Genomic DNA, 14,835 nt, shown 5'->3' with positions numbered 1-14,835 from the left:
TGCATTAGAAAGCAGAAGAGACTGTATGATGCTGATAAAACTGTGAAAATCATAATGATGTTTTTGTTAAATAAAATCATTTATATAAATCATAAAGAAAAAAAAAAAACAGAAAGACAGATGGAAAGTTAGGAATGAGGTTTTCCCTGTGTCCCCGTGGTCTGAGACACAGATAAAGGTGAATTGAACCTGTCTACGTGACAAAATTTCAACAAGTGAACACAACAACAAATCTGACCAAAAATTCGACCGAACACCTTCTGACACTTTTACACTCTGATTTCTGCCCGTTTGTTTTCGTCAGCAGGTGCTTCCCATTAGAGCCTGTGGCTCCAGGTAAGTGTTGCATAATAGCACCTGGCTATGTGTGTGTGTGTGTGATCCCATCACCGTGGAAACACACACACACACGCTTCACTCTTTATGAGAAACAGTGTGTGTAATGGCACATGAAGGCCTCTGTCGTGCAGACGGAATCTGCTTTGGATTAATTCTGTCTTGGATTAAATTTGTTTAATTATTGCATAATTAAACAAATTGGTTTAGTTTCACGCATCGGTGTAAAGAGATGAAATAAATCAATACAATACAAACAGGTCAGTCCCACATCAGAGAGGGCTGATGATCAGCCACGCTCTGATTCATTTTAGTTGACAGTTAATGTGAACACGCTCCGTAATCTCTGACAGAATGTCTTAATTAGCGTCGTTAAGCTAAACACACTATCTGTTTCTTGCTGTACGGTGCACAGAGCTGTAAACAGCAAACCGGGGTCATACAATAACACATCACTAACACGCCCGGGGTCGGCTCTAACAAATCGCTCTGCTAATGCTCTTCTAATGGTGATGCTACTGTTAGATATGGCACAGTGAAATGTGTTTATTAAGCTCTGGTGGCAACATTATACAACCGCACGCTGCAATAGATAGTAAACGGGGAGTTGGTCTCATTGTACCAGTCATCTGTATTTAACGTCCATCAGTACAATGTGAAGAACCGGACAGGAAACACGCTGATGCTGAGACACTGGATCTTCCTGACGCGGTGACACGCTGCTGGTGTGTGCTGCCCTTCACAGCCACAGCGTTTCTGGCCTCAGACTGAGGCAGGATTCAGTCAAGGCCCAGGCGTCTGTGTAGTACACATCACAAATTAGCCTCAAAAGGGCTTTACGATCTGTACAACAGGGCCTCTGTCCTCAAACCCTCCAACCAAACAAACATGACAACATGAGCTGAAGATGAGAGAAACAGGAGAAGAAAGAGAAGAGAAAATGAGGAGGCGTTGAGCGAGCTGGGACTGATAGAGAGGCGGGGAGAGAGAGGGTAAATGGAGATGAGAGGAAGGAGGCGGAGAAAGTCTGAAAAGGAAAGAAAGAGGGAGCGCTCGTTCAATAATCAGAGAGCTATTCTCAGCACCGCTGTCCTTTAGATGATCTCCATCCTTCCTTCTTCACGTCCTTCTTCATTAACACAGATAAATGAAGTCCACAGTTCCTCTGTTCTGTTTCCAGTCTTTGAACTGCTGAGCCACGGTCATCAGAACCAACCAAGGAAGGAGAAGAAGAATATTATCACCAAAGGCTGTGGCTCTACCCCCCGGGTCTGTAATGAGGCCTCAGAGTGCCAGTAAAGCACAGCAGAGTCAGCGGGTCTTCAGCAGCCTGGAGGGCAGAAATGGGACTTCACAGTTTTTAAGATGCCTTCACTGTCCCCAGTCACACTGCTAATGGTGTCTGTTTACAGCAGACGCAGCACAGATTAAACGACTGTGGTGGAAATAAAATAAAATTATGATGTTAAAGTCTGACTCATGTTTGGTGGCTCCCTTAACATCACATGGACGTGATACTTTGGGCTTTAGAGGTTTTAACTTGTATAATGGTTCAATAAAACCTGTGAAGTAGAAGAACAACATTTTCAGATTTATTTCTGCTAACGTTTGGTCGTCTGGTGACGATTTATTGATGATAAAACTGATTTATTGATGGGATTCCTTCAGTAAAGTCCTGATGACAGCAGTTTGTTCAACAGCTAAACTTCACTGTGAAGAAATAATAAAGACAATCTGTTTCTGCACCGAGCTGCACATCACCGTGAACACACCACCTATGATTCCTGACAATCTGAGCATTAGATTATTAATAGCAGAAACAGATTTTCCAAAATGCCAGACAATCCCAGGTGAGTTGCCGGTCTTCCTAACTGCGGCTCATTCCGCTGAGTTACGGCGATCGTGTTGCTCTGTGCTGTGAGAGAGGCCACTAATGAGAGGACGAGATATGCTCCAAGACTCTGCCGAGGGACATGTGGCGTTTCATTACAGCATCATCAGATTACACAGCCTGCACAGAGCAGCGACGCGTCGGCTTCTTCTTCACCTGATGTGTCAGTGTTTGTGTTCTTCATTCTGTTTTAACAATAAACCAAAGTGTTAAAACAGCATAAAATAAAAAAACACACGTGGTGGTCCAAGATTATTTCTACAGCAGTGAAGGAAGTCACACAGAACAGATAAGATGGACTGGAAGTGATGAAGTGATGAACTGGTTGCTTTTCATTCTCCTGAAGTGTCTGCAGCCTTTTGGAACGTGTCTCCTGCCGTGCAGGGACGGGGCTGTGAATTCACTCTGCTGCACCGAGGTGCGCCGGTTCCACGAGTGCTTTGTCAGTGGGAACTCCATCACGCCGCTGAGTTCTCCTCTTTCTGCTGATGTTCAGTGTGCAGGATGAGTCAGCGGCTTAGCTGAGGTTTAGCTCGATTCTTTGAAGCATGTGATGAAAGTCGACTCTTTAGGCAGAGAAAATGTTCTGAATTTGTTTCGGAGAAAAAGAAATGTATTCAGAGCGACACTAACCTGACCAAGTTAAGCTTAAATCAAATCTTTGTAAACTGAAAAATGCTCAGGAATCATCTGTAAAGACTGTGAGCACCGATCTGATCTGGAAACCTTGTCCACGCCGGTTTCATATCCAGCCTCTGTCTTTACGTCCTGCTCTCGTCCCTGCGGAGGTCAAACATGGCGGATAAATTTCTCCCTCGCTCGCAGCGCCGCCGCTCATGCATTATTCCTGTCCTCCCTGCTTCTTTCCTTTCCCTCAAATGTCAGGCCTCTTTTTTTCCACCTGTCATCCAAAAGGCTAGGCTGGCTGTATTTCTGTAACTCACTCTCCCGTGGACAGCAGAGTGAAATGCCAGCATTTACCACCAGCTCCCACCTCCCCCTCGCCCCGCGCTGCTCCCCGCCTTGACTCCCCGCCAGACTTCCTTTTTATTTCCACACCTTCACCTCCTCTTCATCCTTTCCTTTGATTGGTGATTTAAAATGGCTTTGGAGGGGGTGAGGTTACTGCAGTATACAGCAGAGATCAGCTGTCAATCACACAGAGTGGGCGGTGACTGTGATCTATTCTGCTCTCATTGCAGGCACATGTAGTATTTTAATAAAAGCAAAGTCCCTATGAAGTGATTCTGCTGAGGTAAACACATATTTGCTCCAAGGACACACACACACACACAAACAGTAAGATCAGGGCTGCACACACACACATGTGCAGCCACCCACACACATGACCTCACACACACGCTGATCAGGATTTCAACTTTCCACGCCGCTGCAGTTTCACGCTCCTTTCACACGATATTCTCTGATGCATTTTACTGTTATGAAACGTCTTTGATGTTTCTAATCTACACAAAGCTACGCTCTCTGGGGCCTTTTCAAAGAAAAACACACCAATATGAATGGCAATTAGTGTGTGTGTGTGTGTGTGTGTGTGTGTGTGTGTGTGTGTGTTTCCCAGCTTTTCATTTCTACCTTTTTTGTTCTGAAGACGCTCCGTGGGTGTTAGATAATTAGAACTGCTGCAGGGACTCCACAGAGCCACACTTCACATTCAGCCTTCACTGGATCACAAAACTTTAGAAAATATATTTTTATGTTATTTTAATTATTAAAATAATTATTTTAGCTTCACCACGAGATGCTTTATGTAAATAATCCGTGACATGACGAGTGCACAGAGCGAGCTGTTTAAAATGAAGGAGAGAAAACAAAATCAAAATGTTTGGTCAGATATCTCAGTGACTTCTGACGACGTCTCCGTTACACTTCCTGTGGATGGTCCCAGACCAGGAGCTGAATTTGTTTTCTGAACTTCCTGATTTTAACCTTGCGCCATCATCAGGGCATAATTTCCACAAGAAACATCAAAACTGAAGAGGAAGATGAAATTACAATATCTTGATCCCGTGTCTGCTCCCAGGCCTCAGACCAGCCGAGACAACCTGCTGAATTCAATCATATCACGGGAACATTCACCCAGACGTCTCCTTTAGTGCTGATCAAAGAGGTGACGAGCCCTGAGCCCAGTCCCCGTCTGACAGGAGAGGACCTGAGTCCTTCTGCACCCACCCTGTGAACGCTGTGCCGCCATCATGTCCGGGTCAGGTGCTGTCAGGACACCGATGTACAAGTCTCCAGGTGTCGTAAGGTGAGGGTGAAAGGTGAAAGGAGGCTGGGAGCTCATTCATTCCATTATGATTAGATCTGGAATCTTTGTTCTATCAGATATAACTTCATCTTTGTTTAATCTGAGGATATACATTTGATAAGGCGAGTGCAGGGCACTCTGTGTGAATATCCAGTCCAGAGTTTGATTTTAAACAGTAGTGTCCCATTTAATAGTCTAATGATTTGCATTTATGAGAGAATCATATGATCAGACATACGGCGTTTCTCTGTGACTGAGGGGATGGATTTATCTCCAGTCCTCTCTGAAATCCAAACATTACATCTGTTTTGTCATTCTGTTTCATTACAGCTTTTTCACTCTCAGTCCCGCCATTATCACCAAGTCCAATTTGGCATCTCTTTATAGGACATCCAAGAGCTGTGCGGTCATTCATCACTGCCCACGCCGAACAGAAAAACACACCACATCTCTGTGGCTTCGGGGAAAAATGAAAAGGAAGAAAATGTCTATCTTGTTCCATGTATTATTCACAGAAATTAGCAAGCTTCTAGTTTTCAAAGACACAAATTGTTGTTAACGACTCCAAACTACCTGAGGGATTTGAAATTAGAACCGACTGAGGCTCATTTTCATTCTCCAACATTTCTAATGGATTCATTTCACAGGGGCCAGTAACAATGCAGTCCCCATTACGGACAAATGGGTGGATAATTTCTATCCTCAACAAAATAATTGCAAACCTCTTTAGCTCTACTGTGGGAGAGAAGAGACTGACGGAGACAAAAGAGAGTGGACGGAGACAAAGAGGAGAGCGATGGACAGGAGACAGGGGAAAATGTCAGGCTTTACTTTACTGATTCAAAGTGTAGTGAAATACAAACGTTTAATGCGCCGAGGTGTTCTACACGACACTACGTGAGCTGCTGATCTTATCGGGTGACGTGAACTGTGTGCAGGTCAGGGTTTGCTGTCAGCTGCTGAGCTTGTTACAGGTTGAACATGCTTGATTGGATCAACATCAACCTTTTTTTTTTCTTTGCAACTGAGCAACTGTGACCAAGCAATTTCCCCTGTGGATCAATAAAGTTTATCTCGAAGTCACAAATCCTCTGTTGAGAAACTGAGTTGGTCACTAATGGTCTCATTTGTTTATAATCATAATTAATTAGATCTTAATTTTTCTCACTTTGCTGGGTGACCCCTTAAGGACTCCCTGGAGGACCCCTGAGGGTCCTCAGACCCTAGTTTGAAAAGCACTGGAACTAAATCAGGGCCTTATTAGAAGTTGGAGAGGCTATCTGTCTGCTGAAGTCATCCCAGCGGCCATCCTCCGTCTGATTAAAAACAGCGATTCGCCGACACTCCCTCTGAGGATCGTGGGCGAGAGCATAATGTCTTCTGACACGCGTTCAGCCACCGCCACCAATCGAAGAGGAACGAAAAAATACCAGAGTTTTTTGCCGTCTTTCGTGGGAGGGCGATTTACCGACAACAAATTGCTGGGAAGACACATCAAAAGTCAATGAGATGAGAAAAGTGAGGACAGATAGATGGAATAACACACGGGGGAGGTCTGAAGGACCAGAGCGCTGCGGCACAAGTTTCCGGGGAAAGAGGGAAATAACATTTCAATCTCTATCAGGTCTGATCTGGAGGTGGGAGGGGAGTGGTGTTTCATCTGCGAGGAAAATTTGCTTTGAGAAATGGCCCTGGGAGGAGAGGAGAGAGGCGTGGACGGCACAGGAAGATGGAGATGGAGATTCGGATAACACTAACACTGTAGGGGGAAATGAATCGAGTGAGTGTGTGTGTGTGTGTGTGCGTGTGTGTGTGTGTGAGTCATGAGAACGAGCAGCTGATATCTCACCGCCAGGCAGACAGCATCTACCTGTGCCTCAGAAACTCTATAAAACTTTCCTGTGTACGATCAACTCACAGCAGCCTCATCTCTCTGTCGGCCAAACAGATTTAACCCGCCTGAAGAAGAAATCGCTCGGTGTGAGATAAACTGGAGGCTCGCTGTTTAAGATTCCAGCTCAGTTAAGCCTCCACGATTGGACAGTCCTGCAGAGATGAGACGGACGAGTGGGACACAGTTCCTGAGCTCAGAGCAGAGCTTCAGACAGCCTCACACCGTTCTCTTCTAATTAATTTGGTTTTCAGAAGCAGGTGTGGACATCAAAGACCGTCACCAACACCAGAGTCTCAGCCAAGAAACAGACACTTCAACGCTCTGCTGCTGGTCTCACAGAGACACACTCAGCAGTCACAACAGGATTCACCTGATGAACAACCTCCTGCGTTTAACATCAGTGCACAGGTGGAGGTGTGAGTGTTTACTCTGAGCAGATTTCAGTTCATCAGCAGCTCATAGCTGAGTCAGTTCTCTCTATGAGTCTAACAATTCAGGTTTACTTGCATCAGTCTCAGACGCAGTGTCTCCACAGCCTGTGAAGACAAAGCAGCGTGTGAGTTCAGTCCTCACTCAGTGAATCCACAGGACGAGCTCAGGCACATTATACTATGTAGGTCAGCCACATTACAGCGGCTCTCAGAGCGCGGCACACGCCCACACTCTGTAACTACGCTGCAGCTCAGAGCACAAAGAGTGAGTGAACCATCACCTGTTACACATCCTGACTGATAACTGACTGATAACTGACTGATAACTGATTGATAACTGATTGAATCGATGAGGTTCAGTGTCTGAACAGGAGGAGCCAGGGACGAAAACAAGCAGACACTGTACAGCTCACTGCGTGTGGAGGCTCACATGCTTTCAGGTACTGATGCATGTAGACAGAGATCCGTGTTTAGATGGATGCTGATGAACACTGTGTGTGAGGCACTTTACAGGACACAGGAGATCCACACACACACACACACACACACACACACACACACACACACACACACACACACACACACACACACACACGCTCTGCATGGTAATAATAATGTGTCTCATTTGTATGTGAGAGGACTAATAACTGGGAGGTGTGTGTGTGAGTGAGTGCTTATATAGGAGATACATTTCTGTGCATGTGGGGGGGTATCATGTTTGTGTGTGTGTGTGTGTGTGTGTGTGTGTGTGTGTGTGTGTGTGTGTGTGTGTGTGAGACAGAGAGCTATGGGCCTATGTTCTCTTAATGGCCATTATGTAACACAGGGGGACTCATAACTCAGAATGAGAAGCCAGGTGATTAAATCTTCATTACTGCAGCAACTGCTCTGTGTGTGTGTGTGTGTGTGTGTGTGTGTGTCTGTGTGTGTGTGTGTGTGTGTGTGTGTGTGTGTGTGTGTGTGTGTGTGTGTGTGTGTGTAAGCGTGTGTGTGTTACACTGACAGTACCTGCAAGCTGCTAAATCATCTAAACTGTTATGACTGCTGTAAAGTCAGTATTCATTCAATAATTCACAGGTATGTGCTTAATGTCGCCGAACAGAAAAAACCTCTTCACACACCTGATTTTCTTTCTCTTCATATTTTACTTTTGTTTTCAACACGAATCAAAAATGTGTTTTAAAGTGAGACTCAGTTAGAACATGTTTATATTTTAGCTCTCTATCAACGATCTTCTGTACTGACTCAGGTACTGTAAGCACCTACATACAGTGAGGGAGGCGACTTAAAACCCACCTGAGTGTTAATTAAACTCCTTCATCCTGTTAAATATTGATTGGTTTAGTGGCGGCAGATGAGTGTTCACAGTCCTAAACAGGGACGCTGTTAATCAGGGTTAACGTAACACGGTTAAACAACTTTCTCACTGATTGGAAAACTTAATGGAGTGAGAGCTGTTGGAGCTCGCTGTCGCATTAGTGATGACAGTTCATCCACAGAGGAAGACACATCACCGTTCAACGACCGCAGCTCCCGCGAGGCACCGATGATGGTGCGACCCGTGAGACGTGTTGTTGTTGTTGAGTTTTTCAGAATGACGCCTTGTTCAGGTTTTACTGTCACAGATACGCAGATATTCATTTTTTATGTTCATGTTTTAGAGTTTTAGAGGGGACGATGACAGAAACCACCCGTGAGGAGTTCAGTCATCGGGCTGATACACAGCCTGGTTCCCTCGAGGTTTTATCAAATACACACATATTTTCAAATGCAGTTGTTCATCTTTAGAGCTGAAGACTCACGGAGAGTTTCATGTCCATCAAAACCTCCTCAGCCTCATAACACCAAGGCCAGGAGTCCTGAACCTGGACACTGTCCCCTCACAGCCCTGCAGCGCAGGAGTGATCCAGTCCCTGAAGGACGAGTCTGAACGGGTGTGTTACAGCTGCTGGATGTGAACCAGCTGACACCAAGACTAATGCTGATGAACAGTGCCTGAAGACAAAAGACAACCCGTACACACACTAATATCAATATCTGTAGAGAGAGGGCTGTTATTAGCACTGATCATGTACCAGCAGCAGTAAGAGCAGGCCTGAGGCCATCCTGCATCCATCCACACGGAAATAACACTGAGTGGGATTTAATGAGCTGTACAGGTTCTAATGTAAATCTCCTCGTATTGATCAGGGTTACACTACATATTCTATTTTAAAACCCACCATTGTTAACTGTAAATGCTGTATTCATAATGAGTCACATTTACAGAATGTGTAATGTTCAGTAGAGAACAAACTCAGATTTCTATACCAGAGGTTTAGGATTCATAGTCTGCCTCTTAATCACTGGGTTTCCAGGGGAGTGTGAGGAAACCCTCACATACCAAAGTGCTCAGACTTTTTCTTATGAACTTGGTGGGAAACTTGATTTCAGGTGCATTTACCTTCCATCACACCTCCAGTCATCTGGAGGAAAATGTGCAGATCCAAATTCAGTAAAGGAGCAAAGACAAAAACCGAGCTAAGCCACACATTAAATACTGCAAGCTACCAAAAATTTATGAGCCAAGCAAGGCCACTGCCGGGATTTTAAGAACACTGAGTTCAGCCTCCCCTCAGCACCACTGGCTGGGAGGGGTCTAACACGGCCGGCTGATGACTGATGACATTCAACTGCATCAAGAACAACAACAACAGCCTGCAGGGTTCGTCTGTACGGTGCAGGGCAGTGCTGTCAGGCTAACGCTGCACTGAACAAACACACTGAGGGCAGAGTGTGTGTGTGAGTGCCTGTGTGTGTGTTAGTGTGTGTCTATGTACGCGTCCACGTTATGGTCACGTCTGCGCCTCAGAGCACGTTTCCACGTCTGAAAGTGAAATGAAATGTAAATGTGTGTGTGTCAGTTACTGTGTAAGTGAGAGACTGTGTGTGAAAGAATGTGAGACAGAGAGAGAGAGAGTGTGGAGATGTATGTGTGATGGTGTGTGTTAATGTGTGAAAGCAAAAGGGGCTTGTGTGTGAGTGTGAGTTTGAAATGTGTGTAGCTTATTAGCATCACAGGCTAACTCAGGCAGCTTGTAGGCAGCCTGCCCACCCGATGGTTGCTAAAGGAAATCTTCAACTGTGTATAGTGACAAACATTCAGACGTACAGGAAAATGTCTTTTCATTCACACGTTCAATGCTCAGAGTTGAGTTTCTTTCCCTTTAAACTTGTGCTAACTGTCCGATGGCTGAATGAAATGCTGCGCCCACAGAGAGGGGCCATCAGAGGGCGGCGTTGGGCTGACGAATGGGGTGGGTTTTAGGTTTGACACGTAGGCGATGTCACCTCTGCACTGTTTATGTCCATTTCACTCATTCAAAGTGAGACACTGTGAACTCACCCTCTTGATGTCCTTGCCGAAGGTCTCGCTGAAGCTGGAGCCGAGAATCTCAAACTGGACGTGGGAGTTGGAGCCGCTGTCCTTAAAATCCATCGTACCTGTGAGACCTGTGATGTTCCCCTGAAGGAATCAAACACAGAGAGAGAAACAGACACATGGATGTAAAATTCATCATTTTATTTGACTTCTTTCCTTTTTGGAAACTTTAAGAGTCCAAACGAGAGAGAAGCTTTTATTGCTGATCCTGATGCTGTACCACGACACTTTCTTTATGACAACCTGTGGAACACTGTTCCTGCCACCATTAGTATCAGACTCTGTCCCACGATGCTTTGTGAGCTGCTAAGCTGTGGGATATCGATGTCAAACTGGCAAAGGGTCACGTAGTGCACAGAAATCACCATGGAAACCATCGGTCCAAGAGAGAACTGATATAGATACCTAATTAATCAGCGGATTATTAATTAATGATCTGCTTTATTAATTCATGATCAGCGAGCTCTGCTCTCGGCTCCCGTGTTGATTACTCCCATGGATTTTATGCAGAACGTGCAGAAGCAAACAAAGTTTCCAGATGTGTGAGGAATCACACGGTGACGCGGCGCCGCTGAAAGGCCGTGGATAAAATGTCGTCCCGCGGCTTCCATCAGTTCCTGTCTGATGTAAAGAAAGACTGAAGGCACCCGTCACCGCAAGCCAGCAAACTAAATGTTCCTGTGCCAGCTGCAAAGGTCACAGTCACTGTCACCTGCAGGAGAATAATGTCTCAGGACGCTTGTTTCGCTTTTCAGCAGCTTGGTATAAACTCGGCGATGCTTCTGGTCCTGAATCAGTTTTCTGATGAAGTTTACTGAATCACTCTCTGAATATGTGCAGCTGAGCACTGCTCTCTGAGAACTCTGTTCGAAACTTTAAAGTGTTAATCCATCTGAAGCGCTGAGCTGCAGCAGGGACTTTCAGGAGCTGGAACGTTGGGCCCTTCAGTCTGCAGAGGTGACAGCGGTGAAGCTGGAGTGCAGCAGGCGCTGACACGCACCTGACAGGTTCACTCAGCGTTTACCAACACGAGCATGTTAAACAGGAGGAGAGAGAAAGATCACTAACGAGCTCAGAGGTCGTTAACATGAGACGTGTCAAAGAAACAAACTCATGTTTTTAATAAGAAGCTGAGCCGCTGGAGCTCAGAGGGACTCATCAGAACCCGCCTGCAGGTTAGACGAGGCTGTTTCCACGTACGTCAGAGTTCAGGCTGAACGCATTTCTCCTTTCATGTCTCACCAGCAGCGCTTCATGTTTCATTTACGTTTTGTTAACAAAGACCTCGTTAAGGTTGAAATAAATCTATTTAATACTTTAATGTTCTCCTCCATATGCGTCCTCAGGCTTCAAAGGCTTTTTTCAATTGAATCTTTGATGGAAAAGAAAATATACAATTTTTTAATCTATGTTGAATCAGATGATGTATTATAAGCTGCCCTGTACTACAGAAGAGATCAAGGCAATTTGGAAAATGAAGACTCAATCACATTCAAGCTGTTAATCAGTTGAGCAGCCTTGAAAAAGGAATCACTGCAGCAGATCAACATGCTGAGTCTGAGGGAGGATCCCCTGATGAACGCTTCTATATTTAGCTTTAATTAAACAAACCTATCTTTGGTTGTGATGCCAAAAATACTGAAACTGAGAAAATGAGAAATAAAAATTCAGTTATACTGAGTACAAATGAAATATTTGTGTAACAACAAATGAATCATAAGAGATTAAATAATGAAGGAGGATCAGGTTTGCTCCCGTAGTAAAAGGACAGCTGCAGAGCATCAGGGGACATTTGTGAACGTCCTCTTGTCCAAACGCACCATGAGCCTGAGGACACAGTGGGTTGGTTTGATGTGAGAAAGCCTCAGTACCTTCTGGATGGTCTCTAGCATGGACCAGCCTCCGTTCCAGGGCTTGGTGGACTTCCTGATGCAGTTGAGGCTGGCCATACTGTGCCACTTCCTGTCCTCCAGCTTCCTGTAGAAGGCGTTGGCCAGCATCAGCACGCTGTCGTACAGGTAGAGGTTGGACACCTGGAGAGAGCAGGAAGACGCTAGTTAAAGATGTTAAATACACAAATGATTCACACACATGCACGTTCACAGATTCTTGCACACATTTGCCGACCTACACACAAACAGCCCGAGATCCAGTTTCACAACTCTGCACATACTACAGTTACAGCATCTGTTCGTCCATCCAACTGTGTTTTTACATGAGACAGAGAGAAGAACACGTGGACCAGACAAGTTCATCCATTTTAGATGTGAAGCAGCAACAAAAGGCTTCGACCAATCAGAGCCACTGCTGCCTCATTCATCGCCCTGTCACGTCCTCGGGAGAATCTCCAGGTGATGCAGGTGATGGTAACATGCACTTAATCACCTTTTATTCAGATGAAATTTCAGACCGTTTGATTACAGCTGTAATTTCTGCTCCTCGCAGCAGCAGCAGAACTCAGACAGTGAATCTGACAGTGTCTCACTGCTGGACGCTCACTCTGTCCTTCATCAGGGAGGAAGCCGGGGGGGTGGCCGTCATACATGGACATTTAACTTCCTTTTGCATGAATTATTGAGACAAACGCCCTCTTTTACCTGCCTCCATGACAGTTTCAGGTGAGGACAGAAGGAGAACAAGGTGACCATTGTCAGGTGGAGGAGAAGGAGGAGAAGAGACTGTTCAAGAAACATGAGAGGAGGGAAAATGAGACGGAGGAGGTCGGACTGAAACTGAGAAAATGAGAAATAAAAAGAACGACTGTGGGTTTGAGGAAGAAAAGAAAAAAGACAAACACCTGCAAACAAACAACAGAAACAATAAAAGGAAAACAGCAGTTTCACTCATCACAAGGCAAATCAGTGGAGAAGGGGAAGAAGAGGGAAAAGACAAAGGAGGAAAGAAAGTGAGAGGAAATGAAATGCAGAGTAACGGGTAAAAGAGGCTGAAGGCAATGAAGCAAAGGACGGAGGACAGAGGGGAGGAGGACAGTAAGAGAACAAAGAAGAGAGAGGGAGAGACTAAGATAAGAAAAATAAGAAAAGAGCAGAACTGGGAGCAGAAAGAGAATCAAACAGACACAGTGTGTGACCTTGGTGTTGTCTCAGCTCTGATGTTGGAGCTGTTGGAAAAATACACTCATCTCCACAAATGTCAGGACAAGACAAAAACTGTTTGTCAGCATGAATTATAGTAATAGTTCTGTTTGCTGTATTTAAATGTCAAACACATCACGATGCTATTTCAAATCACTACAAATAATAGCTGTGTGTGTGTGTGTGTGTGCATGTGTGTGTGTGTGTGTGTGTACGTGTGTGTGTGTGACTACTAGTAAAGACTAAATGTGACCAGATTCAGTTTTATTGTTGATATTATTCATGGAACTAACTCAACACGGATTAACGGCATCAGAAGCAGCGTTGTGTTCATAAATAAGTGTGACCATAAACTGTGGGAGGCAACACAACTGAGGCTGATTGGATTTGGGTTCATTCTCTGTACGGCGGCTGCTTTAGGACATCTCAGGCTCAGCTTGTCAGGCTCAGCTTTCCTTTGTTTTATAATAATGAAGATGTTTTGTGTCCGTGTTGTGAGGAAACTCAGCTGCAGTGAGGGTAGAATACTGATCCTTTCAGTGAGACAGCCTGTGGGGACAGAGACCTCACTCTAACCCTGTGCTGTTTGGGTAATGAAAACACTGATTTCACAGTATTTGATTCAGTTTCAGATGATGTGATGTGTAACTTTGTCCACCTGCCTCCTGGTGGTCGTTTCCAGGCATGGCAGCATCGGCAGACCTCACACTGCTCTGGGATCAGTGAAGTGAGCCAACGGTCTGAGACCGTGTGTCCTCGTTGGACATTCAGCTGCTGTTTGAAGACGGAGACGTGTTCTGACAGCCTGCTCTCACCGCTGTACGTGTACAGTACGAGTGTGAAAGGCTGAATTCATGAACGCACTCATGAATTTATGGATGTGCGTCCGTGATTTGAACACATCCAGGTAACACTGGGCCCTCTCTGTGCAGTGAGCATGTTCTGGTCATGTTACTGAGAGTATGGCGAAGGCTCCTGCCTCTGTGCTCCGACCTCAAACATTAAATATTAACACATCAGAGGAAGAAAGTTTGGAGAAATGTTTAGAAATTCATTTCTGTTCTCAGATGACTAATTTGGCCACTTAGTTTTTTCTTTGTCCCTTAATTTAATAATTTGTACCCTCTAATTACTTCATTTGTCTGCTCTGATTAATAATTTGTACCTTTGAATTGTGCCCACAGACGACTTAATTCATTCCATGAGGCACTGATTCATTTCCTCCTCCATCTCTGTGATTATGGACCACGCTGATCGAAGAACAACACAGATCTTCACGTTTGTGTTTTCTTTGCTGTTCTTTGGTCTTTGGTCTTTCTGTCCTCCGCGAGAGACGGAGATGAGGGTTAATAAAGTGACATGAGACATGATTTATTCATTCCTGGACACAAATTATTCTGAACAAACTAAATGCATAAAGCACACAAATTAGTAGCTTGAGAATAAGTTTCAAAGCAGAGGTAATAATCTGATCACTGCTGGAACAAAGGGAAAATCC

The 14,835-nt window shown here is 44.9% G+C and overlaps 1 protein-coding gene across 1 annotated transcript in view; it reads right to left on the bottom strand.

Annotated features, from left to right (window-relative positions):
• The window catches only part of grid1b (glutamate receptor, ionotropic, delta 1b), a 297,936-nt gene that overhangs the window by 29,048 nt on the left and 254,053 nt on the right, over nt 1–14,835 (bottom strand). The window contains exons 7-8 of the mRNA XM_041067268.1: nt 12,114–12,275; nt 10,207–10,326 (exon numbers count right to left, since the gene is read on the bottom strand). Of these exons, the coding sequence (XP_040923202.1) occupies nt 10,207–10,326; nt 12,114–12,275 (282 nt within the window). The remainder of the gene's footprint in view (nt 1–10,206; nt 10,327–12,113; nt 12,276–14,835) is intronic.

The sequence above is a fragment of the Toxotes jaculatrix genome, chromosome 21 (genome assembly GCF_017976425.1).
Source record: "Toxotes jaculatrix isolate fToxJac2 chromosome 21, fToxJac2.pri, whole genome shotgun sequence".
Classification (NCBI taxonomy): domain Eukaryota; kingdom Metazoa; phylum Chordata; class Actinopteri; family Toxotidae; genus Toxotes; species Toxotes jaculatrix.
This window is presented reverse-complemented; position numbering and strand designations above follow the sequence as displayed.